The sequence below is a fragment of the Bos indicus genome, chromosome 2 (assembly GCF_029378745.1).
Source record: "Bos indicus isolate NIAB-ARS_2022 breed Sahiwal x Tharparkar chromosome 2, NIAB-ARS_B.indTharparkar_mat_pri_1.0, whole genome shotgun sequence".
Classification (NCBI taxonomy): domain Eukaryota; kingdom Metazoa; phylum Chordata; class Mammalia; order Artiodactyla; family Bovidae; genus Bos; species Bos indicus.
The window spans coordinates 23,399,477-23,424,423 of record NC_091761.1 but is presented as its reverse complement, the minus strand read 5'-3'; the positions used below and the strand labels follow the sequence as shown (position 1 = coordinate 23,424,423).

Sequence of the window (24,947 nt, the reverse complement as noted above, 5' to 3'; positions counted from 1 at the left end):
ATTACTTTGCCAACAAAGGTCCGTCTAGTCAAGGCTATGGTTTTTCCAGCGGTCATGTATGGACGAGAGATTTGGACTGTGAAGAAGGCTGAGCGCCGAAAAATTGATGCTTTTGAACTGTGCTGTTGGAGAAGACTTGAGAATCCCTTGGACTGCAAGGAGATCCAACCAGTCCATTCTGAAGGAGATCAGCCCTGGGATTTCTTTGGAAGGAATGATGCTAAAGCTGAAACTCCAGTACTTTGGCCACCTCATGCGAAGAGTTGACTCATTGGAAAAGACTCTGATGCTGGGAGGGATTGAGGGCAGGAGGAAAAGGGGACGACAGAGGATGAGATGGCTGGATGGCATCACTGACTCGATGGACATGAGTCTGGGTGAACTCCAAGAGATGATGATGGACAGGGAGGCCTGGCGTGCTGCGATTCATGGAGTCACAAAGAGTCGGACACAACTGAGCGACTGAACTGAACTGAACTGAAGTTCCAACTTGCTCCTCTCTTACTGTAGTTTCTTTTGACCAGATTCTATATTTTGCTGCATGTGTTGTTCTGAGCCTGATTTCTTCATCCACTATGATTCCTCTTTGGAGGAAAAGGTAAAGTGTCATTAGAGATTAGATACTATGAATCTAAACATTAAGTTCTCTCCAGTCACATATTAATCAACGGACGTTTTAAATTTCATGTCTTGTTTATGCTATTAAATTAATTCTTTCATATCTTCCAATTAGTATTTCCTTCCTTTAATGAGCAAATGCCTGTATTTTGTTTTGTTTTGGCTTATTTTTTCTTTCTCTCTTATAGAGATTAACCATTCCAAGCAGTTGCCCCAGGAGTTTTGCTGAACTGTTACATCAGTGTTGGGAAGCTGATGCCAAGGTATATATATATATATTTGTTGTTATTGTTGTTCTGAAATCTCTCTTGTTTGTCTGGCTTTGAGCTTTTAAAACATGGGATAATCAAATTCATTACAGAGCAAAACCAGGTTGCTGCTCCTTTGAGCCCCAGATTGACTGTGAAGGCTATCTGCTGACATTTGCTTGGCATGAAACCTAAAATCTCATTACTGGCTCTTTCTTACAGCACTCCAGCATTCTTGAGTCAGTAAAAAAGAATTTTGTTCCTTGTTTTTAATCTTCAGTAATAAGTCTTGCACCTTCACATTATATAAATACTAGCACACCATGCTTATTATAAGCCGGGCACTGTTCTCAACACTCTATCAACTGCTTTATTTCTCAGAATATCTCTGTGAACTGGGTATTGTTATTGTCCTCATTTTACACATGAAGAACCAAGGCACAGTTAAGAGGTGAGGTCAAGGCCACCCAGCCTGTAAGTGCTGGAGCTGGAGGCTGCGCCCAAGCTGACTGACGCGAGTCCCTGCACTTAACCCCCCCACCACATTGCCTCTACTAGAAGTCCAATGCACCATCCATTGCGCTGCAGAGCCTGACCACCACACTGCCTTTCTAACCAAAGACCAGGCAGAAGTAGCGCTTCTAGAGAAGCTCCATACACTCTCCCTGTGGAGTTTCAGTGATTTTTTTTAAGCTATCACAATAGAGTTGGAGAAATTCCAAAATTGAGGCTTTCATGTGGTTATCACATTCAAGCACAAATGGCCCATTTCCCTTCCCCGCAAAGACTGGTTTAAAAGACTGTCACATACATACGGAAGTGTTTATAGATAAAATGATAGGCGAGTCTTGGATTTGCTTCAAAATACAGGGAAGGGAAATGAATGATGGTATAGATTAAATAGGATGGGCCGTGATGATTTTTGGAGTGATAAGTATATGGAGGGTGTTCTTTCTACTTTGGTGTATGTTTGGAATTTGCTGTAATAAAAAATTTTTAAATAAAAAAAGATCCTCACAGATGAAATATCAGAATGAGAGAGAGAGACTCGAGATAAGAACTAAAATTTTTAAGTTTAAATTTCTGCAGTCCTTCATGGAAATAAGTGTATCACAAACTGACCTTTTAAAGATAGATCTAGAAAGGAAAATAAAAAAGACTTGAGAATGGAATTTCTTCCTTAATTTAAACTCAGTCCCTATATGACTTTCAAGAAGAATGAATAATGTACACAGCCATTCCCTTCATCTCCTCAGGGGAGGTTTCAGGACCCCCGTAGAATCCATGGATGCTCAAGTCCCTTATATATCAGGGGTGATTCAGTCGCGACCCTTCCCTTCACCCCAACTGTGGTTACACTTCCTCACATTCAACAACCAACTTGAACTCTGGCTGATTGAATCCATGGATACGGAAAGCTGTGGTTTGTCTAGGCAAAATAACTCAGAAACACTTTGTGAGTATGGGAATCGTGTTAGTATCACACAATTCAGGGTGAACCATAAGTAAAGCACACTGTTCCATTCCACAAGTGAGAACAACTGAACTCCGAGCACATCAGTGAGGCCAGTAGCGCAGCAACAGACACAGAACCAAGACACCCCTTCTGCCCAGCCTGTGCAAATTCACCTTTGCCCTGATAAACCAGCAGGCTCAATCGGCTTTCACTCCTGTTCATCGAACGACCTTCACCCTTTTTAGAGTCCTGTATTTACTTAGTATTTTTTTTTTTAATTAAAAAAATTTTAAACTGTTTAGTACTTTTGTTTAGGATTACTATTGTTTTATGAATTTTTTTGACAAAGTTGATAGGTTTTGAATGGTCTGTCTTGCCCTCTGTGGGCCCTACTTTAGTGTGTGATTTTGCAGAATGTGGGGCTTTTTAAGCATGAAGAGAAATGCCTGCACTTTGCAACTAATCTGGTGGAAATTATAATTGGCTATTTGCAAGATTTCTGTAGAATATTTATTTTATATGATTAAAATACAATCTTTTCATATGCTACCACTTATATATCCATTGTGGCATATTTAGTCATTTTGGTAGTATTTTTCTCTCTAATGCGAAAGTGGAAGTCGCTCAGTTGTACCTGACTCTTTGCAACCCCATGGACTATACTATACAGTCCATGGAATTCTCCAGGCCAGAATACTGGAGTGGGCAGCCTTTTCCTTCTCCAGGGGATCTTCCCAACCCAGGGATCAAACACAGGTCTCCCGCATCACAGGTGGATTCTTTACCAGCCGAGCCACCAGGAAAGCCCAAGAATACTGGAATAGGTAGCTTATCTCTTCTCCAGGGGATCTTCCTGACCCAGGAATCGATCTGGGGTCTCCTGCATTGCAGGTGGATTCTTTAGCAACTTAGCTATCAGGAAAGCCCTTTCTCTCTGATACTCAAATAGAAATTTCACTCGAAATTATTAGTGCTAAATTAGATGAATGCAACTAGATCACTGTAACTGTAATTATATTTCAGTATACAAAGCAGGTTTTTAATTTCTTAATCTGTGACTCTGTACTATATTAATTAAAATTCTAAGAATATTTATGGTATATTAATTAAATGATAGTGTAAACACCTACACAATAAGGACATTAGGTCCAGAGTTGATGCCATGAAGCTGGCATATCTTTTTAACAGGTAGTAAGCTGACGCTTCAGAGAAGGCAGTGGCACCCCACTGCAGTACTCTTGATTGGAAAATCCCGTGGACGGAGGAGCCTGGTGGGCTGCCGTCCATGGGGTCGCTAAGAGTCGGACAAGACTGAGCGACTTCACTTTCACTTTTCACTTTCATGCATTGGAGAAGGAAATGGCAACCCACTCCAGTGTTCTTGCCTGGAGAATCCCAGGGATGGGGGAACCTGGTGGGCTGCCGTCTATGGGGTTGCACAGAGTCGGACACAACTGAAGCGACTTAGCAGCAGCAGCAGCAGCAGCAAGCTGACACTTCTTTAATATCAGAGGAGTCTTGTCTTCTAGCACTGTGAAGTATGAATAAGGTTTAGATCAGTTTTTTTTTGTTTCCTAAATTCATGGCATTTTATTCTAATACAACTAACATATATGCCCTCTATATTTGATTTGATTATGCCTCCAGCTCACATTTCTAAGTCATTGCTCTCTCCTCTAGACATACCTTACACACCTTCTTTATTCCTGAAACATGTTCTTTTCCTTCTTTTCTTTCCCCTCCTGATTACTTCATCATCAAGCCTTCCCCAGTTATTGTTTCCCCTGCCCATACTAAGTACTCCTTTTCCTGAACCACAGTCTGGGCTACTGCCTCATTTTGTGCTGTTGCATTTTAAAAAGCATCTTGTCTTCCTAAATGGATTGAAGGCTCCACGAGGAAATAGAGTTACTTTTTCTTTGTTTCCCTATAGCATCTCCTGTAAATTTAGCAAGTAGATGTACAATTTGTTGTTGACTAAAGCAGCCAGACCAAGGTTTATTTCCTGAGAGGCCATGTTTTAGTTTTCTGGCTAGAAGGAAGGAAGGATTAGTCGTTCAATCGTGTCTGACTCTTTGCGACCCCATGAACTGGGGCTTGCCAGGCTCTTCCGTCCATGAAATTCTCCAGGCAAGAATACTGGAGTGGGTTGCAATTTCCTTTTCCAGGAGATCTTCCCAACCCAGAGATTGAACTCAGGTCTCCTGCACTTCAGGCAGACTCTACCATCTGAGCCACCAGGGGAGCTCTTCTCTGGCTAGAAGTATATAGCAATTCAAACAGAAGTTGGTCCCAGTCCTATGCACATAGATACAGCAGTAGTTGGTAAAAATATATTTTAATTATTTTTATTTTCAGTCCTTAGATTCTAGAGTATTAAGACAGATTAAAATGTTCAGCTCACCTGTAGAAATATGTTCTTTTGCAACAAGGAGGTAGACGTGTACAAGAGAAAAAACTGCTCCTGTATTAGATAAATGTTGGGTCATTCCAATGGCTTTGATCAGATGCTCAAAAAAAAACCTTTTTTTTTTTTTTTTTAAGAAAAGAAGAAAGTAAAGGTGGATATTAGTTCAAGTTCTAAAATGGCATTTCTAAAAAAGGACAAAGCAATAGGTAAAGCTCCAAGTTTGATAGGAAGTAATATCTTACTCTCATGTGATAAAATATTTTGAAGGATTTAAGAGAATAGACCCTGGTTCTGTAACTTGCTACCTGTGTGATACTGGGAAATTCATATTTTTCTGAGACTGATCTTCCTTACCTATAATATGAAGATAACAAATAATGTATACAGATGCTTAATAAATGGTTCTGGTTGTGCCTTTTTAAGTAGGCAGAGCCTACATAATACATAAAAGGAAGCTAAGCCCCTTTGGAGGAAGATCCTAGACCACATGTTGTATTCTGTGATCAAAATACTCATGAAATATTAACATATGATTCTACATTGCTGCTATGTTCTGAATGTTCACTTTGATAATTTCCATCTGGGAGCATATTCTAAATATGAAATAAAGATTTTTCCAGGGTTACTTGCCATCCAATTACAAAAAATGTTTTACCTTGTCTCAAGAATGATTAAGTGTAGGGAAAAATATTATTCTTTGAAAATTTGTCAGCTCCTCCTGCTTCTTTTCCATGAAAAATGAAAATCCTATATGTATTATATAATTAGCTCCTGTACAAACAAAACATTTTTCCTGTTGCTACCTGACACATGGATGGAGAAATTAAAATGGAAACACATTCAAAGAAGACAAATGTAATTTTTTCAAATTTCCAACTTAAGGCACTTTTTGCTTATTACAAGGCTTAATGTACCATCAGTGACATTAGGCTACCTACACCCTTTTTTTAAACACACACACACACACACCCCCCCTTGAAAGAGGACAATAACGGCAGAACTCAGAATAAATATTCCAGTTTTATATTCCTAAGAAAAAATTACCTTGCTTAATGTAGGAAACACTCAAGTCCTAAGAGCAAGCCACCTCAACATTCTTTCTTCTTGTTTTTGTGCTCCTAAATTAAAATGCATGTTTTAATTGCTGCAACTGTAATTTGTTCAGAAATGGTATAATTATGAGGCGTGATGAAGAGAGAATGTGCATCACCCTTTTATTATCTTTCCCCGCTTTTGCTTTAACCTTTTGTCTCCACCTTGGCTAGAGTCTAAAGAGATAGACTAGGGTAGTTTTTGCTAGCTAAAGAAATACACCTAACCACTGCTTTTTCAATTTCTGGTAAACAGTACCTGAGAGTTTCCCAGCACCAAAGCTAGTTATATTGTGGAATAACCATTGAGAACAGTGAAGTTATGATGGCTTTAAAATTGGGGAGTTTTTTCTCTGAGCAACTGGTTTAGGAAATTGTATAAGGTCTGCTAGATTGATAAGTAATTTTCCTCCAACAGTTTATTATAAAATTTTTCAAACATACGGAAAAGTTGAAAGAATTTTGCAGTGAGCACTGGTATACCCATCACCCTGTGTGCATGCGTGCATGCCAAGTCGTTTCATTCGTGTCCGACTCTGCAACAGTATGGACTGTAGCCCACCAGGCTCCTCTGTCCATGGGATTCTCCAGGCAAGAATACTGGAGTGGGGTCCCATGCCCTTCTCCAGGGGATCTTCCTGACCCAGGGATCAAACCCATGTTTCTATGTCTCCTGCATTGGCAGACACGTTCTTTACCACCAGCACCACCTAGGAAGACCCCTATCACCCAGACCCTACCATTAACTTTTACTATGCTTGCTTTATCATGTAGATGATTTTTTAAAAGACTTAACTGTTTCCTTTCAGGAGTCTTTAAACATACCCCAAAGAGAACTAATTCGTACTTTCCTTACCTGGAAAAATAATGTAATCATTCCAATCTTAGACAACACAATAGAAAAATGACATCTGAGCCTATTATGAATAATTGATTGAAAATAAGTATGGTTCCTATGCAGTCTGACAGTTGTGAAAGAACAAAATCAGGATATTACATCGTATCTTATTTTGTTATGGTGATTTGACCTTATTACTATGCTTGTGGATATTTCTCTTAAAGATCTACTTTCCTAAGTCCCAACAAGTGATTATTTTTTTCTTCTTCAGAAACGGCCTTCTTTCAAGCAAATCATTTCAATCCTGGAGTCCATGTCACTCGATTCGAAGCTTTCTGACCAGTGTAATTCATTCCTGCACAACAAAGCAGAATGGAGGTAGGTGCCTCCCACCTCAGTTTACATCATCTGGCTTCAAGGAATTGTGGGTGACCAACTTCGGACACGAAGAGAACCTGGGAACTTGATGACAGTCCCAATCTCTTAGAAATTGGGGCTTTTTTGTGTGTTTTTCAAAATTAAAAAATTTTGGAGATTGAATAAGCTCTCCCTCTCATATGTAAGCAGTGTTCCTCTAAGCATGTTGCTTTATCATATATCTAAGTATTTAGGAAGAATATTGAAGCAGTATCTTCTGGACAAAAGGCAGTTAGCAGACATTCCTTCTGTATACACTCGCTGTTAGGAAACTGTGGCCTCTGTGCAGTGAGAAATAAAAATACTGTCTGCTTGGAAATAGGCAGAGTACTTTTTCTGTTGATGGGAGAGGTAGGGAGACTGTAAAAACACTTTTAAAATAAAACTTTCAATGTTATAAATCCTATTACATTTTGTCAAATGTAAACAAACTTAGTAATGGGAGAACTGTATTGTGTGAGGGGAAGAACTAAGCCAGAGATGAGACATTTGAGCCAGGTCACATGATGTACAAATATAAATAGCATGTTTGGGCTCTGACGTTATTTCTCCCTGACTCAGCAGAGATTTCAGTAACTCACCCCTGCTCTTGATAGCTATGGGTAGTAACATGACGCCTCACGCCACCTGCCGGTAGCAAATGAATACTACAGGCACTTTAAAATGACGGAGTTGTTTAGTCCTGTGATCGCACATTTCTTTGGGCTTTCTGTTTGGTGTTTTACAATAACCTTCTTTATTTTTTATTCTTGAAGAATCTCTAGGATCGGTGAGTTAAAATGAATTTTTACTTAGTAGTACAAAAGTAATACTGTTTGCTAGAGTCTAGGTATGACGGACTTTGTTCTGGGCTCAAAAAATTAACAAAACATGTTAGTAATATTTGTTTCCTACAGTAAGAGATCAGCACACATCTAATCAGATCACTTTCCTTAAATCAGTATAAGGAGCTCCCATAACTCTAGGACAAAGGCCAAAAAACAAGATTCACGACACCCTCTGTGCTCTTGCTTTATCTTGAGTATCATTCTATCCTTTAATTTTTGGCTTTGGTCCTTCAACACGTGTCTATTTCTCCCTCATACAGAATCCTTTCAAATGCCGTTTCTTCTGTATAAAATTTATCCCATTTCGGCAGCATACCAGCCCTGATGCCCAAACCCAACTTGGCTCTGACTCATATTGCTTCAGATAGTAGATGAAAACAGCTGTCCTTCAAGCAAGTGTGTCCTGACCCCAGACCCACTGAGGTTCCACTTTATGTGCCCTGAGAGTGTCTCCTTCATACCCTCTATTGAAATTAATAAGTAGTTCTGCAGTCTGTTGTTTAATAATGGCGTGTCTTGCTGGCTAACATGTAAGAGGGTCAGATCATCTCTTCTGTTCATCTGTGTAACTGCAGTATCTAGAACATGTCTTGAACACTGCGGTTGCTCAACAAATACTTGGAGAAGGAAATACCATAGTTCAGTTCAGTTCAGTCGCTCAGTCGTGTCCGACTCTTCTCGACCCCATGAATCGCAGCACGCCAGGCCTCCCTGTCCATCACCAACTCCCGGAGTTCACTCAAACATTGTAGTAATAATATTAAAAGACATCGCCATATTACACAAGAGGATAGAAACATGTAAGTTGATTTGTTTGCTTTGATAGATGTGCTTCTTACATTCATTCATTCAGATACTCATTAAACCTTTGCTGGGAAAAGATGTTCTTTAGGTATGGGCTCTGGTGATGAGCAGAAGAGTAACAGTGCACTTGGAATTTAATATTAGATTACTAAATACGAATATACAAATAACTTTTTCATTACTATTTTGATAAATATTATGACAGGACAGTGCTGGATGTCTGAGACTATAAAACTGAAATCTAATCTGGTCTGAGGGTTTAATAAAGGTATTCCCTGAGGAACTGCTGTTTGATCTGTTAGCCAAAGGATTAGTAGGATTTTAATACTACTATTAATATCCATGAGCTAGGGAGCCTTTAAAGTATGTCAACACAACCAGAAAATAGGGGAGAAGTTGGTAAGTTTTCTGTATTAAAATGCAAAACCTCCATAAGACCAAAAGCAATACCCACCATCAATAAATTTCCTAGACAAATGCCATACTGTTACAGCTTTTTTTCCTAGTTGATATATCAGTTGTTCTAAAAGTTTCTAGTCTCAGGACTCCATTACACTCTGAAAAAATCATTGAGGACTCCAAAGGGCTTTTGTTTGAATGAGTTACATCTGTCAGTATTTACCACATTCAAAATCAAAACTGAGAAAAAAAGCAATAATTAATCCTGCTTCTGCATTCAGCTTCTGGTGCTGCCCCATGTCAGGAAGCATGTGGAAAAGTCAATACACTTGTGAGAATGAGAGTGGAAGGGTAGATCATGCCTTAATGTTATTCTGAAAATGAGTCTAACTTTTGAAAAGCTCTCATAAGTCCCCAGATTACACTTGGAAAACTACCACTTCTGTCTTTAAAATAACATTTTAATTAAAATATCACACTAAAGGACCTGAAATGGCATTTCGCAAAAAAAGAAGTCAAAGGGTCGATAAACATGTGAAAAGTATTCAACCTCATGTAGCAGCCAAATAAAAGGGAACACAATTTATTCATCAGGTTGGCAAAAATTCATATCAAGGAAATACCTGGTGTTGTAAACTTCCTCACTCTTTGCTGGGGGAGAAATACCTTTCTGGAAGAGTTTGACTGCATAGATCAGACACCTCTCCTAAGAAAATAAGTGAGAATGTGTGGACATGGGTTTATCACAGCCTTTAGAACTGTAAAACTGGAAGTGAGCTTCGAGTGAAACAAGATTGATTTGGGTTTTTGTGTGTGTGGTTTTTATGACTTAAAAAATTATGATAGCTCCATACATAAAACAGTGTTGAGTTTTATATACAGGTCTGATAAATGATTTTTTTTTTTTTTGCTAGGGAAGTGATTTTTATTTTTATTTTTTATTTTTTTTAATTTAATTTTATTTTAAAGTTAATTGTATTAGTTTTGCCAAATATCAAAATGAATCGGCCACAGGTATACATGTGTTCCCCATCCTGAACCCTCCTCCCTCCTGCCTCCCCATACCATCCCTCTGGGTCGTCCCAGTGCACTAGCCCCAAGCATCCAGTTTCGTGCATCGAACCTGGACTGGCAACTCGTTTCTTACATGATATTTTACATGTTTCAATGTCATTCTCCCAAATCTTCCCACCCTCTCCCTCTCCCACAGAGTCCATAAGACTGTTCTGATAAATGATTTTAAAATCAATGCTATAGTCCAGTATGTTCAGAATGATTTCATTTATTCTAAAATAAAAAACATATTTACATGTACATATATGTGCACATGGAAAAAAGTAGAAAAAGTTCAATATTATCTTTTTTTCTACAATTACCCTGGATTAGTTGAATAAGAAATATTTTTTAATGCTTCAAGCTAAAAAGATGAGAGAAATAAAATTGGTAATATATTAATGTATTTTAATAAAAGGCAAACAGTTGCCCAGAGGGCTTCCTCATTGACTCTCTTTCAGGAGCTCGTTAATCCTGAGAGCTGGAGAAGGGATATATATCTTTACCAGAAACACAAAACTACACTTTAAGAGGCAGCAGAGCTGTTTTCATTGAATTTGGCAATTGATTAAAACCGTGGGGAATAATAATACTAATGAGTAACAATAATGAACACGGCTATTATTACATTCTTAACCCGATGCTTGTACTTCATTTGGATTATCTTTTTAAATCCACACAGCAACCCTAACTTACATCACAGGTGCAAGAACCAAGACATGGACAGGTGGGGCAACCCGCCTGAGGTCACGCATGTGAGACAGGACCAGTGCTGGAAACCAGGGGGCCGGGCCCCAGGGGCCTGCATGGTCACACTGTGTGGTGCTGTCCCCGCCCTTGTGGCCATTGTCAGCTCGTTAGCGTGCAGCGTCCACTTGACTGATTCCCGTTTAACGACGAGAAGCATCACAGGGCATGATGGGCTTAGGTGATGACTAAGGGGAAACAACGACCCCACTCAGTGTGCCAAGGGTTGAAAAGAAGAAAATGTTTCTTCAGGTCACCTGGACATTTCAACGGACTGCTCCTCTCCTTCCTCTGACTTCTATTTGGTGCCTGAAACCGTGCGTCTAGGGTCCAAAGTATGTGTAGGAAGTTACGAGTCTCAGTGAAGTTGGACTCCTGTCCTGCTCTGGTGTTTCTGGCAAATGCTTGTTTGCTAATGGAGCTTCCTCTACGCCTAAACCAGTTGAAACATTGAGTCTTAGAAAATTAAATGATTATTCTGAAAATTCTTTTTAAGACTAGGTTATTAAAAACCACATCAACTATGCCCTTTCCTTTAACCTAATACATGATAGGAAAGAAATCTAGTGTCTAGTGAGCCTTTCCTGTTCATCACATGCTCCTCTTGTTTCTCCTCCTATGATTAGCAACAGTGGCCACCAACATAAGGACAGAAAGCGTGGTCCTCTTGGTCACGTTTTCAGTTCTCATTGCCCCGTGTGATTGTCTGCACGCCTGTGGTCACCTGCACTGAATGAGCTCCGTGGTGCTTGGTAGACAGTTCAGGTCCCTGTCTCTTAGCAAAACACTCTGGTGGCTGCACTCTTCCTCAGTGATCAAAATACTCACTCTAGCACACCTTCATAAAAACAAAATGCAGGGATTTCCTTGGTGGTCCAGTTGCTAAGACTCCGAGCTCCCAATGCAGGGGGCCTGGGTTCCATCCCTGGTGAGGGAACTAGATCCCACATGCCCCAACTAAGATCTGGCACAGCCAAATATTTTCTTAAAAAACACAAAGATTTGAATCATTTAATATATAATACTAAACGTAATTCAGTTCAGTTCAGTCGCTCAGTCATGTCCGTCTCTTTGCGACCCCACGAATCGCAGCACGTATCTATTTATCTTGTAATGTATATAATATAGCTGCTTTTATGAATTGATCTTTTATTTCGAAGTAAGTTTCTATTAAAAGAAGATAATTATAGTTCATTGCCTGTTTCTGACAGAGGGAAAACTGATACTGGTTGAAGTCAACCTTAGTTGGATTCGGTTTAAGAGAAAAACCATAATTTCCATCAACTTGAAACATAGAAACTTTATTTTCAGAACAGAGAGATTATATAAGTGCATCAACCAAAGCATTTGATGCAAAACAATACATCAAGAAAAACAGAGGGCACAGCCAGAGGAGCAGCTGTTTTGTGTTGCCCTCCAGATTGGGGTTACATCTCTTATGGCATAAGATCGTTGCTGTCAGGATCCTGGGGTTTCTGGGAAAGCCGTGTATGGGAGCTGACCCTGAAGACACAGACTGAGGAGGCCTACTTATTCGGTGTTTTTCTGCAGCAGCTCTCAGCTTACCTAGCTTACTTAACTGTTGATCTGTTTTCCAGAAGGGCTCAAAATCAGAGTGGGCTCCCAGAGCTGTAACTTGAGATGAATCCTAGGCTTAACTTACAAGTGAAATCAAATGTGCTGGCCATTTTACCCTCTTTAGAAAGGACATCAGTGAGCTCAGCCCTCCGGGCAGCAGCCAGGCCCCTGCCATCTCCCAGAGCCCCATGTGCCCAGCTCTGCACCGCCTTTCTCATCCTCTCATTTACTGAAGATGGCTCATTCTTTCTTTCCTTTTTGTTGCTTAAGTTTAACCTAAGATCTTCTACACTGAGTTTTTTTTTTTTTCCTCAGTCCTCCATTTGAAAAATAAAAACATTTATGAATGGGCGTAATATTATGTCTGAAATACAAAATAAAATTTGGATTTTATGATACAGTCATAATTCTGAAAGACTGTCGATTTGCTGCCTTTCTTTAGGGACTATAATGTGACTTACATGGTTTTATAACTTTCAGATGGCACCACTAAAAGGGACAGAGGGTTGACAACAGATGCTTTTACACTTACTTTCCTGGTGTCCCTTGCTCTGCAGACAGCCTGGAAAGTAAAATGTGTGACCCAAGTCCAGATCCACTTCAGCAGCTGTTCCCTGAGTTGGATTTGGTCAATTGATAGCCACACCTTTTTGTTTTCATGTGTTTACTTCTCATCTATTCTGATTCTCCCTGGACATAAAAAGGCAGACTTGGGCTGCATACATCTTATTAACTTTGATCTGGGAGCTTCAGACTTCTGTAGTCAAGACCTCAATTGTCAGACCAAATCCCACAGTCTGACATAAAGGTGTGTCTCAGGGCACCTAGAAGCAGCTTTTGGCCCAGCAGTCCCTCTTCCCAGTCCCTTCCTCATTCTGCGTCCCCCTCTCCCCTTTCCTCCCTCTCCCTGTCTCTCCTTGCTCTCGGTCTCTCATTACTGCTGCTTTTCTCACAAGGTCTGCAGAAACTCATGGGGAAGACCTTCCATAAGTTTAGACCTAAGCACAACAGTAGCCCTGAAGGAGAAAAAACTTACACTGGGCCATCTTACCAGCTTTAACTTGTGTCAAGGACAGGTTTCTATAACTGGACATATTGTTCCAGGTGGTGAGGCGGGTCAGCCCATAGAGTCTGGGAGGGAACTAACTTGCTTTTAAAATTATTAGAGTTAAAATGAACCTTAGAGTCATCTGATCCAGGATTTCTCACACTTGCCTGATTGTAAAAACACACTCATATCAAATAATGGCAATTCCTAGGCCCTACTCAGCCCTACTCAGTCATGAGCTCTGAGGAAGGGTCTTAGGAATCTATGTTATGTGGTATGTTTTGCTCAGACAATTATTAGGATCAGGCAGGTTGGGGAGTCCCGATAAAAGGTAACCACCACCCCATACAGCTGACGAAACTGAGTCAGGTTAATCTGTAGATTGCTGGCATTACTCAGCCAGTGAATAGGCTAAGGTGAATTTACTAGTGAGGTGACAGTGATCATCTAACCAGAGTGTCATTTTCCCATCTCTCTCTATGCAAAATTAATACCTGTTCCTTGGGGCTGTAATGAATATAAGATGAGCTGATATACAGTAGAGCCAGAGGACCATGAGCATTTATTAAATGGCCAAACCAGGACACCAGTTCCATGGCTCAGGCCCCAGACAGTGGTTCTTCACTGCTTTGAGAAAATATTCCAAACTTATGTTTCCAAGGTAGTTTATATGTTGATTTTGAAGGATATGAAAGATGTCCTATTCTTTGCTAGTGTGTTGTTGTTTAGTCACTAAGTCGTGTTCAACTCTTTGTGACCCGTGAACTTCAGCGCTCTAGGCTTCCTTGTCCTTCACTGTTTCCCAAAGTTTGCTCAAACTCATGTCCATTGAGTCAGTGATGCCATCCAACCATCTCCTCCTCTGCCATCCCCTTCTCCTCTTGCCCCCAGTCTTTCCCAGCATCAGGGTCTTTTCCAATGAGTTGGCTTTTTGCATCAGCTGGCCCAAGTATTGGAACTCAGCTTCAGCATCAGTCCTTCCCATGAACATTCAGGGTTGATTTCCTTTAGGATGGACTGGTTGGATCTCCTCGCTGTTTACTGTTTGGTTTCACAGCACAGGTTTTAGCCTTTTCCTTTGATTAAGCATTGTGATGGACCCCTCAGCACATAACACCTCTTGAGCAAAGTTCAGGTTTAAACCAGTCATGTCCTCCTGCAGGTGTGAAATTGAAGCAACTCTTGAGAGACTGAAGAAACTAGAACGTGACCTCAGCTTTAAAGAGCAGGAGCTCAAAGAACGAGAAAGACGGCTAAAGATGTGGGAGCAAAAGCTGACAGAGCAGTCCAACACCCCGGTGAGTGCTCCCTGCAGGGCTCGCTGACACCTCCCCCCCCTCCCCCGCTCAGGAGATGGCTGAGCATGGCAGCATGGCGCCACCTCCCCTGCCGCCGCCTCACTTGCTGCCTCATGCCTGTAATGGAAGGACCTGCATTTATACTTGAGCGGTGCTTCTTGTCTCTTTTCCATTAACAAAATTCCAGACATTTAGAAGAAAAGCTTATCCTGTTTCTGGCTCTTTCCCTGAGAACTGTTACTCTGTCAGTGTGTTTGTATGTTAGAATTACAAAAATAAAATTCAGTGTATTTTTGCACCATCTGCAGTGTATTTTGCACCATCAGGTCCCCAGAGCCTGTGCCTCGAGGCATTAACTCTTTAGAGTGAGTCTATCAGTAATTCATAAACATTACACCAAGGCAGTTAGCTGTCCGAGAAAGTCATTGATATGTCAGAACTTAACCAGTTTTCCTTCTAAAAGCTAACTTAATGATCTATAAATGACGAGTATTAATATTCCTTACTCAATGTAGGGTCATGATCATGGGCAGCAAAACAGTGGGAAAATAGTTCTCTCAGGACAAGCTTCAAGTATTTACTCTGCCAAGAAATATCTTGGTTTTTTCCAAATCTTGTATTTGGATTAAGATAAAAATTCTTAAGAACTTCATTGTTTATACACTTAACTTGAGCTTATTTGTTGACATGATATATTAAAGTCTAGTCAAATTTCACCATTCTTTCCTGTTTTATTTTTTCATTACTAAAAAATAAAAATTCTGTATTGCAAAAATATGACATTCAAATAAAAACAAACTACAAATTCGTAAAATTAAATATTTAAGACAGAAATATAGAGAGCTCACAGAAATAACTTAAAAAAAAAAAACCTAGGAGACCAACAGAAGCATGGGGAAAGACTGTAGGTACATAATTCACAAAAGAAAAGGTACATCTAGCTAATAAACATAAGAAAAGTCACTCTAGAAAACAAGGAGAACGTGCATCCCTATTTTAAATAATTTATTATTTAAAGAATTAAGTATAAATTTATCATTGGCTTTTCCAAGGTTTTAAATGGGCGATATATGTCCACCTTAAGATCACAAGAAATAATGATTAAAAGTACACTTGTTATATATTTTAAATTCATGTTTGATAGTTACTTTGGCAATTATACCCCCCAAATACTTAAATGTCCTTCGATTTGTGATCTTCAAAAAACTTTCCTATTTTTAAAAGTCTTAATCTCCATTAAGCAGCCAGTGCCCAACTGCAAAGTATTTAACAGTGTCTAAAGAATAAAATAGTTTCCCTCTTTTTCCGATTTATGTGGAGAAAGAACCTGATATCCAAAAAAGGAAACTACAGTGAAATTAAATGTTTATTATCAGATTTAGCTTTTTAAAAAATGACTTTGGTTATCCAGGGAATCCCAAAGTAAGGAACTGTGTAACAAGTAAACTTACTTGTCATGCGTAACTGTCTTGTGGTATTAAAACAGTACCACATTTTGTAAATTCAGTGAATTTTATCTTGGCTTTCAAGAAAGAAATTAAGGAAAGCTTCCTGTTAGGGTTGAACTGGCAGACTCAGAAAGCATTGTGCTAAGGATCTGCAAGGGAACATTACTTCTCCCAGAACTGATGAGAAGCAAAAATTATGGCCACCTTCTGAAGAGAGTTGTGGGGGCTTTTAAGTACATTGAAATCTTAAGCTATAAAGCGCTGCATGGCTTGACTCTTTCTAAATGTAGCATTGTAAGAAAAAAAAAAAACTTTAAAGGACCGCTTAAAGTATGCGTTAGAACCTCTCTTTGGTTTACGGGCATTAGTTTTGCTAAGAAATTATGGGCTGCCTTGCACACATTATTGCTATTAGTAATGCCGCTGTGTAATAAATCACGAAGCACTGAGTGCACAGTAGGCTGCATGCTTGTGTTTTACCTGCAGACAACTTTCCGTGAAGGAGCAGCTCTGAGGGCTGCCGTCTAACAATGGGCAGCGTGCAGCACAATCTCAATGAGAGTTCCTCCCTTTTTTTTTTTTTTACCTATGAGGCTAAGTTTTCTTTCTGTACAACACTTGCTTTTAATGTCTCTTTTGCTTGGAGCTGGTATTTCTGAAGGAAAGAAGGTTTGTGCTCACGTATTTTATAAGTAGGTTTTTTCTTTTATCCTCACATCAGTTTCTAGTTGACTTTAAATGAGGTTTCTGAGAGATGGATAAAATAAACCTTTTTAAAAGGAAGTGGCTGGAGACTCAGTAGCTAAGACTGTGTAGCCTCATTTTATAACTTGATATTTAAGTAACATCATAAAAAATGTATTATTATATTTATTTCAAGGAAGACCAGTCTTTTCTTTCCTGAAATTAAAACATTAGTTAAAGATATTTGGGAAGATGGATTCTCCATACACAGATATAAACAATGTTTATTTTTAACAATTCTTGTAGCTTGGTATAGAAATTGTACTTCTTTTAAAAATAAAACTTATTTGAGAGGCATTTTTTGAGATCTTAACATAATGTGAGGAAGGACCTATGAAATAATAAAGTAGATAAGCAACAAAGAGATCCTGAGAGCATGTAACAATTGAAAAAAATTTGAGAAGCTGGGAAATTTGACTGCAAGGAAAGGAATAGCCTATTTCTGGTCTTAAAGGATTTAAAACAATTTATTCTATGTAGCTGCTGATTTTTAGCTGAATTATGTGAAGTTCTTATTGAACTAATAACTATTGAGGTCTTTTCCTAATGATGTTAAGATAATTTTTTAATAGAATTCAATTCCAACTTTAATTTAAAAATTAGGAAATTGGCCCTAAAAAGTACCTTTACTTACAGCATGTTAAGATCATCCCAGAGTTAGATTATTTGTACTTTATCATAAATTTACCCTTATTTACACAGCATCAAAAATATGTCTTAATTTGCTTCTTTCTCAAAAGAAGAGGCAGTCACTCTTTCTGAGCCTAACAATTCTGCCCCTGGAATGTGTATAAATGACATTTATGGAAGTATGTTGGCTGTTTAAAATAATTATGTACGATTGAAAATGTCTGTGTCCATTATGAGAAGAATTCCTAGAAAAAAATTCTGCTAAAAGAAGGAAACTTGTAGAGACAGAGACCAAGGTGACAATCTCAATTAATACTAGTTTCCTGTCCTCCCAATTTTCAGGTATTTACACACTTGTTTATACTTAGATGTCATAGATTATCTAAAATTTGTTTATAAGTGAATTATTTCATAAATTGGATAACTAGTATTATATATCTGCCTGTATTAAATAATAGAGAAAAGAGAATTCTAGACTGCTTTCTAGTACATAGACACTTAATCAAGCTAAAAAGATAGCTAATGACCCAAATCCCCCTAGAACTGTATTGACTACTGAACTGTTTTTATGCTTCCTCTAAGCTTTTCTTCTTTGGTACAGAGTTTCTTGTTTGTTTTGTTTTTTATTACTCAAGATTAATCTCTACTTAATTTCTTCATTAATATAATAGTTAACTTTTTCCATATGAATTTGGGAAAAATTAAGAGAAATTCTAAAAACTACTTCGTTTTTGCAAAATGAGGGTTTAAAACTTACACGTTCCTTCCTATTTGAAAATTTGGCTTGCTGTAGTGCTTTGCAAACTTTGATGTGATCTACTCTGTCATTTATAAATCATGATAAATACGCCGCAGCCAAACCTGCCATTAATAAATCCTCAAATAATCCCCTACATTCATTTCACTAATCATTTACTTTCTGTGCAGCACCCATTAATTTTGTGGTATCTGTTCCCTTGATATAAATTGGTCCTAATTTCTCTTTTTACTTCTGTCCTTTCTTCCCTCGTGATAGCTTCTCTTGCCTCTTGCTGCAAGAATGTCTGAGGAGTCTTACTTTGAATCTAAGACAGAGGAGTCAAACAGTGCAGAGATGTCATGTCAGATCACAGCAGCAAGTAACGGGGAGGGCCATGGCATGAACCAAAGTCTGCAGGCCATGATGCTGATGGGCTTTGGGGATATCTTCTCAATGAACAAAGCAGGAGCTGTGCTGCATTCTGGGATGCAGATAAACATGCAAGCCAAGCAGAATTCTTCCAAAACCACATCTAAGAGAAGGGGGAAGAAGGTCAACATGGCCCTGGGGTTCAGTGATTTTGACTTGTCAGAAGGTGACGATGATGATGATGATGACGGTGATGAGGAGGATAATGACATGGATAATAATAGTGAATGAAAGCAGAAAGCAAAGTAATGAAACGGAAAATGTCGGGAAAACAAAAGAAACGTGTTATCTCAGTCTGTACAAAACCCAGTAAGGAGGTAGAAAACAAAACACTGCGTTTTTAGGCCAATCACATTTAGGTAACTGTCATTTCTTTACAATTTTACTTTTGACTTGTCTTTGCTTACAGGAAAAGGGGGTGGGGAATTAAGCCAAAAAGGTCTGTTCAATGAATCAGCATATGTGGTGCCTGATTATAGAAACTTGTGATTTTATATGCAATATAGCATTTTTTTAACTAATGACATTCTGGCTTTTTTTTTAATGAATACTTTATAATTTCATTTGATTTATTCAATTGCTTCAAAAAACTTACATTTTGGACAATCACTCTTAACTCCTAATCCTCCTCTGACACTTGATTTTCTTGTGGCATACTACATTTTTTTCCCTTATGGAAATACACAGTACTGTCAGAAATAATTGATAGTGACTGCAAAATCCAACAGTAAAAAAATTGAGATGAAAGGAAGTTGTAACAAGTACTTCTACAGAAATACCTAAGTGCTAAGAATACTGAGAGTGAAACCCAAGAGATGTTCTCAATAGTATGTTTGCAGGAGAAGTACTCTAATTTGAAACCAACATCAGATGTGGTACTTTCATACCGGTACTTGCCCTAGAAGCTTCTTAACAACACACTGTCATCTAAGGCTTAGCTTACACTTTATACAAAGAGAAAGAGAGGATAAGGGATACTTCCAGACAGTGTGAGTGTTACTATGGTGCCATAGGGGGTGTATACATGTGTCTGTTTTCCAGAGGGGTATGAGAATCCTGGATTCTAAATGCATGTAGAGATATTTTAAAGAGGGAACTAAATATTATAAAAAGCTCTCCTTACTTAGTCAAAAGTGCAGAATGAAGGATCCTTTTATAGCAGATATAACCTTCCGGATCTGTCTTAAAAAAAAAAACAAAAAAACAAAACCCTGACTCAGCTATGCTGGTTTTAAAGAGAAGTAAATGTTGATGCTCCTCTGAAAACCTAGCTAGCCAGAGAGATATTTTCAAAATGTTATCACAGATGTGTCAAAGCTTGTTTGAACTATGAAACACTTAAAAAAAAAAACTAAAAAAAATTTGTAGTTATATATATACACACACACACACACATATACAGAAAGGCAAAAGAACAAAGACTTTTCTTCAGTCTAAATTTGAAAGTAGTGCCATTCATTTGACTACCAAACCAAGGAACTTTGCATCGTTCTTTTTATAGGAGATTTAAGAAAGGATATTATCATAGATATTATCTAACACTATTTCTAAGTATATTTGATCATAAAAAGCCTCCTGGAATTTGAAGCATGACATGTTTCTAATCCCCATTAAGGGTAGGAAAATGTCATAAAATGATCAATATGCTAGGCTTGCTTTATTTGGAGAAGAATTACTAATACACTGTTCTGGGTATGAAATGTGGACCACTCAGTACAGAATAGTGATAAAGAGAAGGATCTAGAATCAGCTTGTGATTCAAAAATTACAGTGCAATCTTGGGCAAATTATTTAACTTGTGTGTCCGTTTGCCCATCTTTAACATGAGAATGATAATAATACCTACTTCAAAGGATTGTTGTGAGGGTTAAATGAAATGGTAGACATAAAGCACTTACCAAGCCCGTGGTAAGTGGTCGGCTAACGTTAGCTACTGTTAGCTGTGTCAGTGAAGAGACACTGGAAAATAAGTGGTCTCTGTAACCTGGAAAATGAAACTATCAGTTTCAAGTAGTGTTTGTTAAGTAGGATAAGATGAAAGTTAAAGTGAACAACTTTCAGGAAAGATAAAGCAAACATCTTTAGAATGTAAGCTATGTGAGCGATCCACTCCGACGCCCTTTGAAGACCACGCATGTGGCAAGGTTTCCCTAGTCTGAGGTGTTTTTAGGCCCTGCTACCACCCATAGACCAGGCAAACACAGAAAGAAGCCATAAATGTTTTTCCTAGAAGATGGGGTCCCCACACAGCCAATCTGATACACTTCCTGTGTCTATGCAAACTTAGACCCATATACCCACACAGCACAATATAGTGTTGGTGACAAACAGGTGCAAACATAAATAGACGTCCTGTCTGCACTCAGACATAGAGGAGTCCTCCCGGATTCAAGCCAAGCCACTCAAGCAGAAGATCCTGGAGTGGAGCAGAGGGGATGGTTTTCAGCTCTTGCCTTCCCAGCATGCCCTGGGGCTCTGTGACCATGTAATCTGAAGGACAGCCAGAGACCAGGTAGTTCAAAGCCTCTTGTTGCACATCTTCCAGGCCAAGGTAAAGTCATCCATCCCACCAATAGTCTTGAGCCCCTCCTCTGTGCCCCGTGCCATTCTAGGGAACGGCTTGATGAAAATCTTTGCCCTCATACAGCTTACATGCTGGTGAGTGCAGACTGACAACAAACAGAACAAATGCATCGTATAGTAAACATTTAAGTGGACACGGACATGCAGCAGACGAGGAGGAGGCAACTCATAGGGGAGATTTCCGGACTTGCAAGTGGGTCAGGAAGGGCTTCATTGATTATGGAATCTCTGTGGGTGGATTTGGGGATCTCTGTACCTCTGTAGGAATGTAGACCTTGCCTCTCATTTGAGACTAACCAGCAACAAATGTAGAATGTATGAAATGAATGGGATGGACTTTTTAAATTTACACTTTTAAAAGGTATAGCAATTAGATCTATTGTGATTATACATAAGATTTTCTTGCATTAATAAAAGCAGCCAAATAGGGCCAAAAGAGAAGGATAATCACTCAGCCATAGGTTTACCATCAATCAGGAAATATTTCTCTAATCTCTCAACTGTGCCATTTCCCTCATCAATATTCCAGAGATGGTCATAGCTCAATAATCTACCATCAAGAAACTACAAAGATTCCAGATATAGAAAATTGATACCCTCAGGGATAAGCTTGAAATCTTCTAACCTAACACTGAACTATAGATAATTACTGTACAGCACTGGCTACTTTACTTTTTGTTCCAAATCAGTGTCCTTTCTAGGGTTTTGAACATTCCTTCAATCTGTATCATATAAACAGAATCTTAAAGTGACCTCATTCAATCTATGAAGATGATTTAGAAGACTTTAAACTCTATTATTGGCCCTATTAATTTTAAAAAGAAATGTTTATTAGTCATTAGTCATCTTCATTTCGAATGAAGATGTTAATTATACAACTTTTAATTTACCTTTCAGATCAGTTTTTTAAATGGTAAATTATTGGTGTTAGAATTATTTCCAAATACTTGACTTACAAAAATGTACATTTATAAAGAGAATCTGAGTTAAAGAAACAGAATATAAAATAGGTAACTAATAAAAACCTACTGTATAGCACTGGGAACTCTGCTCAACACTCTATAATGACCTATATACAAGGAAAGACTCTAGAAAAAGAATGGATACATGTATAACTGATTCACTTTACTGTACAGCAGAAACTAACACAGCATTATAAATCAACTATACTCCAATAGAAATCAACTGGAAAAAAAAAAGAGAGAGAAATATGAAGATTCACAATTAGAGTTGAAACTCCAAATTGTGATAATAATTATCAGAGCCATACCACTGAAAAATATAACTACTCTTTTATCTTTTTTTCTTTACTCATAAAGCTAATCATGTAGGATTTGATGACACCATCTCAGTGGTTCTCAACCACGACAGCACTGTCAGCAAACGGTGTTTGGTGATGCTGGGGTATATTTTTGGTTGTCTGGGAGTATATTTAGTGCCCAATGCCCCAATCCTATGTGCCAGGCCCACCCAATAAAACAATTAAATACAAAAAGCCCATGGCATTGTCCCTTCCTTCACCAAGAAACTTAGCTAAACCTGGCAGTTGTAGAGTTCCACATCTCATTTTTTTTCCCATAAACATAATTACCCAAGTCAAAAGATGCATTTTCAGAATTACAACTACTTATGCAATCTGAATTTTGTCAATTCATGTCATTTATCTTAAATCCTTACTTATGGAAATTGTTTCTTTCCCCTGAAGAATGCTGGTAGAAAGTTTTTATGAAACAGCTAAATTTACTAAGAGAGAGGGGCAAGGTGTTAGTCTCCTGTTACACTGATTTCACAATAAATAAAAAAGAAAAATATCACAGTTCTGCGAAGTAGCCAGGTTAACTTAAAAGGACATGTTTCTTTAACGTTTTTTTTTTTTTTTTTTAAAGAAAAATCACATTTTAATATTTTACATAAATACCCAATGGGAAGAGGTTGAAGACACACTTGTTTCTGATGCTCTGGAAATGTTGAGGGCCATTTTATAGCCAGTGATTTTTAATATGCAGTAGATTTGTTAGACTTAAACACCAGCTGGGGAAAATCAAGGAATTGGGGGCGGGGGGAAGGTTTGGGAGAGATCTAAAATGATTTCTCATGGCACTATGATGTACACGACGTTGTTTTTCAGAGGTTCCACTGGAGTGGGAAGAATTCCATGAAAGATCATTTTAAAACTTATTTTGAGTTAAACCTTGATCCTTTTTTTTTTTCAATATACTAGACTTTGACACACTGCCTCTTGAGACTAGCAGAATCTACTATTCCATATACACAATAGAGCATACTTTTTCTATAATCAGGTACCTTTTGCTGCTTTGGGATAAGACTGTTTTCCTGTTTAGATTTTAAGCATTGCCAGAGAGAAGAAGCTGTTCTGTTCTTTTGATTGTGGCACAGCCTGATAGCTCTAGCTGCAGCCCCTCTGATGAGGAATGAGTGCCTACCAGGACATCTGGGCAACTAGCTATGTTTCCTCGGACTCCAGCTTAGTTGGCACTCCATTGCCTGTGAGGAGCTTTCTGGCATGTGATTATTTACTTCAGAATTAGAGTTTCAGGCACCTACGTTGACTGTTTTATATCGTGTGCAGAATAATACATCTTTTAATGTCAGATACAATACACTGCACATATTGCTTTTGCACTGTTTTAAAATTTTTGTACTAAATGATAGAAAATATTTATATTCTTTGAGTGTGAGCTTTGAATAGATGGTATTATCACTTTATTGTTTTTTTTTTTTTTTTAACAAAACGTTTTTCTCAAATATTCTATCGCAATGTTATTCTGAGCAAGTCGTATGCCAAAATCTTGTATCATGTTTGTATGGAAGATTAAATTTTACTCTTGTGTGGTAAGACTACTCAGTTATTGAGTTCATTGTTGGAATTTGATATTCCAACACAAAGCCCACTATGTATTCAGAAATCCAAGTTGGTGTCATACATTTCATTTTGATGTGAACTTTTCTTTGCTTTCCTTTGTTTCAAGACTCCATTTTGCAATAAACGTTTTGACAGTAAATCCCTTTGTTATGTGTGGCTGTGTATATCAGAGATTTGTTAGACTGGATTCCCAACATCCTTTGAACGAATCATTGTCACACACATGCCCATGAGTGTGAGCTCTTATCTCCTGAAATCAATTGGAGTGTAAATAATGAAACTGTAAAGTGATGGGGCAGTCACGAGGTAAATGTTTTTTGGGTTTTTTTTTTATCCCCAAAGAGAGACAGAAAGACTTAGAACTCACCCTACAGCAGAAACACTGATATGTTAACAAGGTACAGCAGACATAAAGGAAACGGGAAGCCACTCTGTGGCTGGACATCATTAACTCTTCTTCCCTATCCTGCCAAATTCAAACCATCTTGAAACTGTGCCTGGCTCCACAGCCTTCCTCTCACTGATCTTTGCAAGCAGCGTGCAAGAATCCTACCAGAGCAAGGTCTCACCCTGCATCCAGTGTGTTTCCCTTGGCATCATTTTGATAAGCCTTTCTCAGAGCTCAAGAGAACTCTTCCCCTCTCCTTCTGACATGAAA

At 38.5% G+C, this 24,947-nt stretch overlaps 1 protein-coding gene across 4 annotated transcripts in view; it reads left to right on the top strand.

Moving 5' to 3' along the window:
- MAP3K20 (mitogen-activated protein kinase kinase kinase 20) overlaps positions 1 to 24,947 on the top strand; it is a 166,960-nt gene that overhangs the window by 103,511 nt on the left and 38,502 nt on the right. For 3 of the 4 annotated variants that reach the window (XM_070803232.1, XM_070803225.1, XM_070803230.1), the window contains exons 9-11: positions 807 to 881; positions 6,933 to 7,039; positions 14,697 to 14,832. In XM_070803232.1, the coding sequence (XP_070659333.1) occupies positions 807 to 881; positions 6,933 to 7,039; positions 14,697 to 14,832 (318 nt within the window). Of the gene's footprint in view, positions 1 to 806; positions 882 to 6,932; positions 7,040 to 14,696; positions 14,833 to 18,669; positions 24,429 to 24,947 lie in introns of those variants that run through there. The other variant, XM_070803233.1, reaches the window with a different exon arrangement.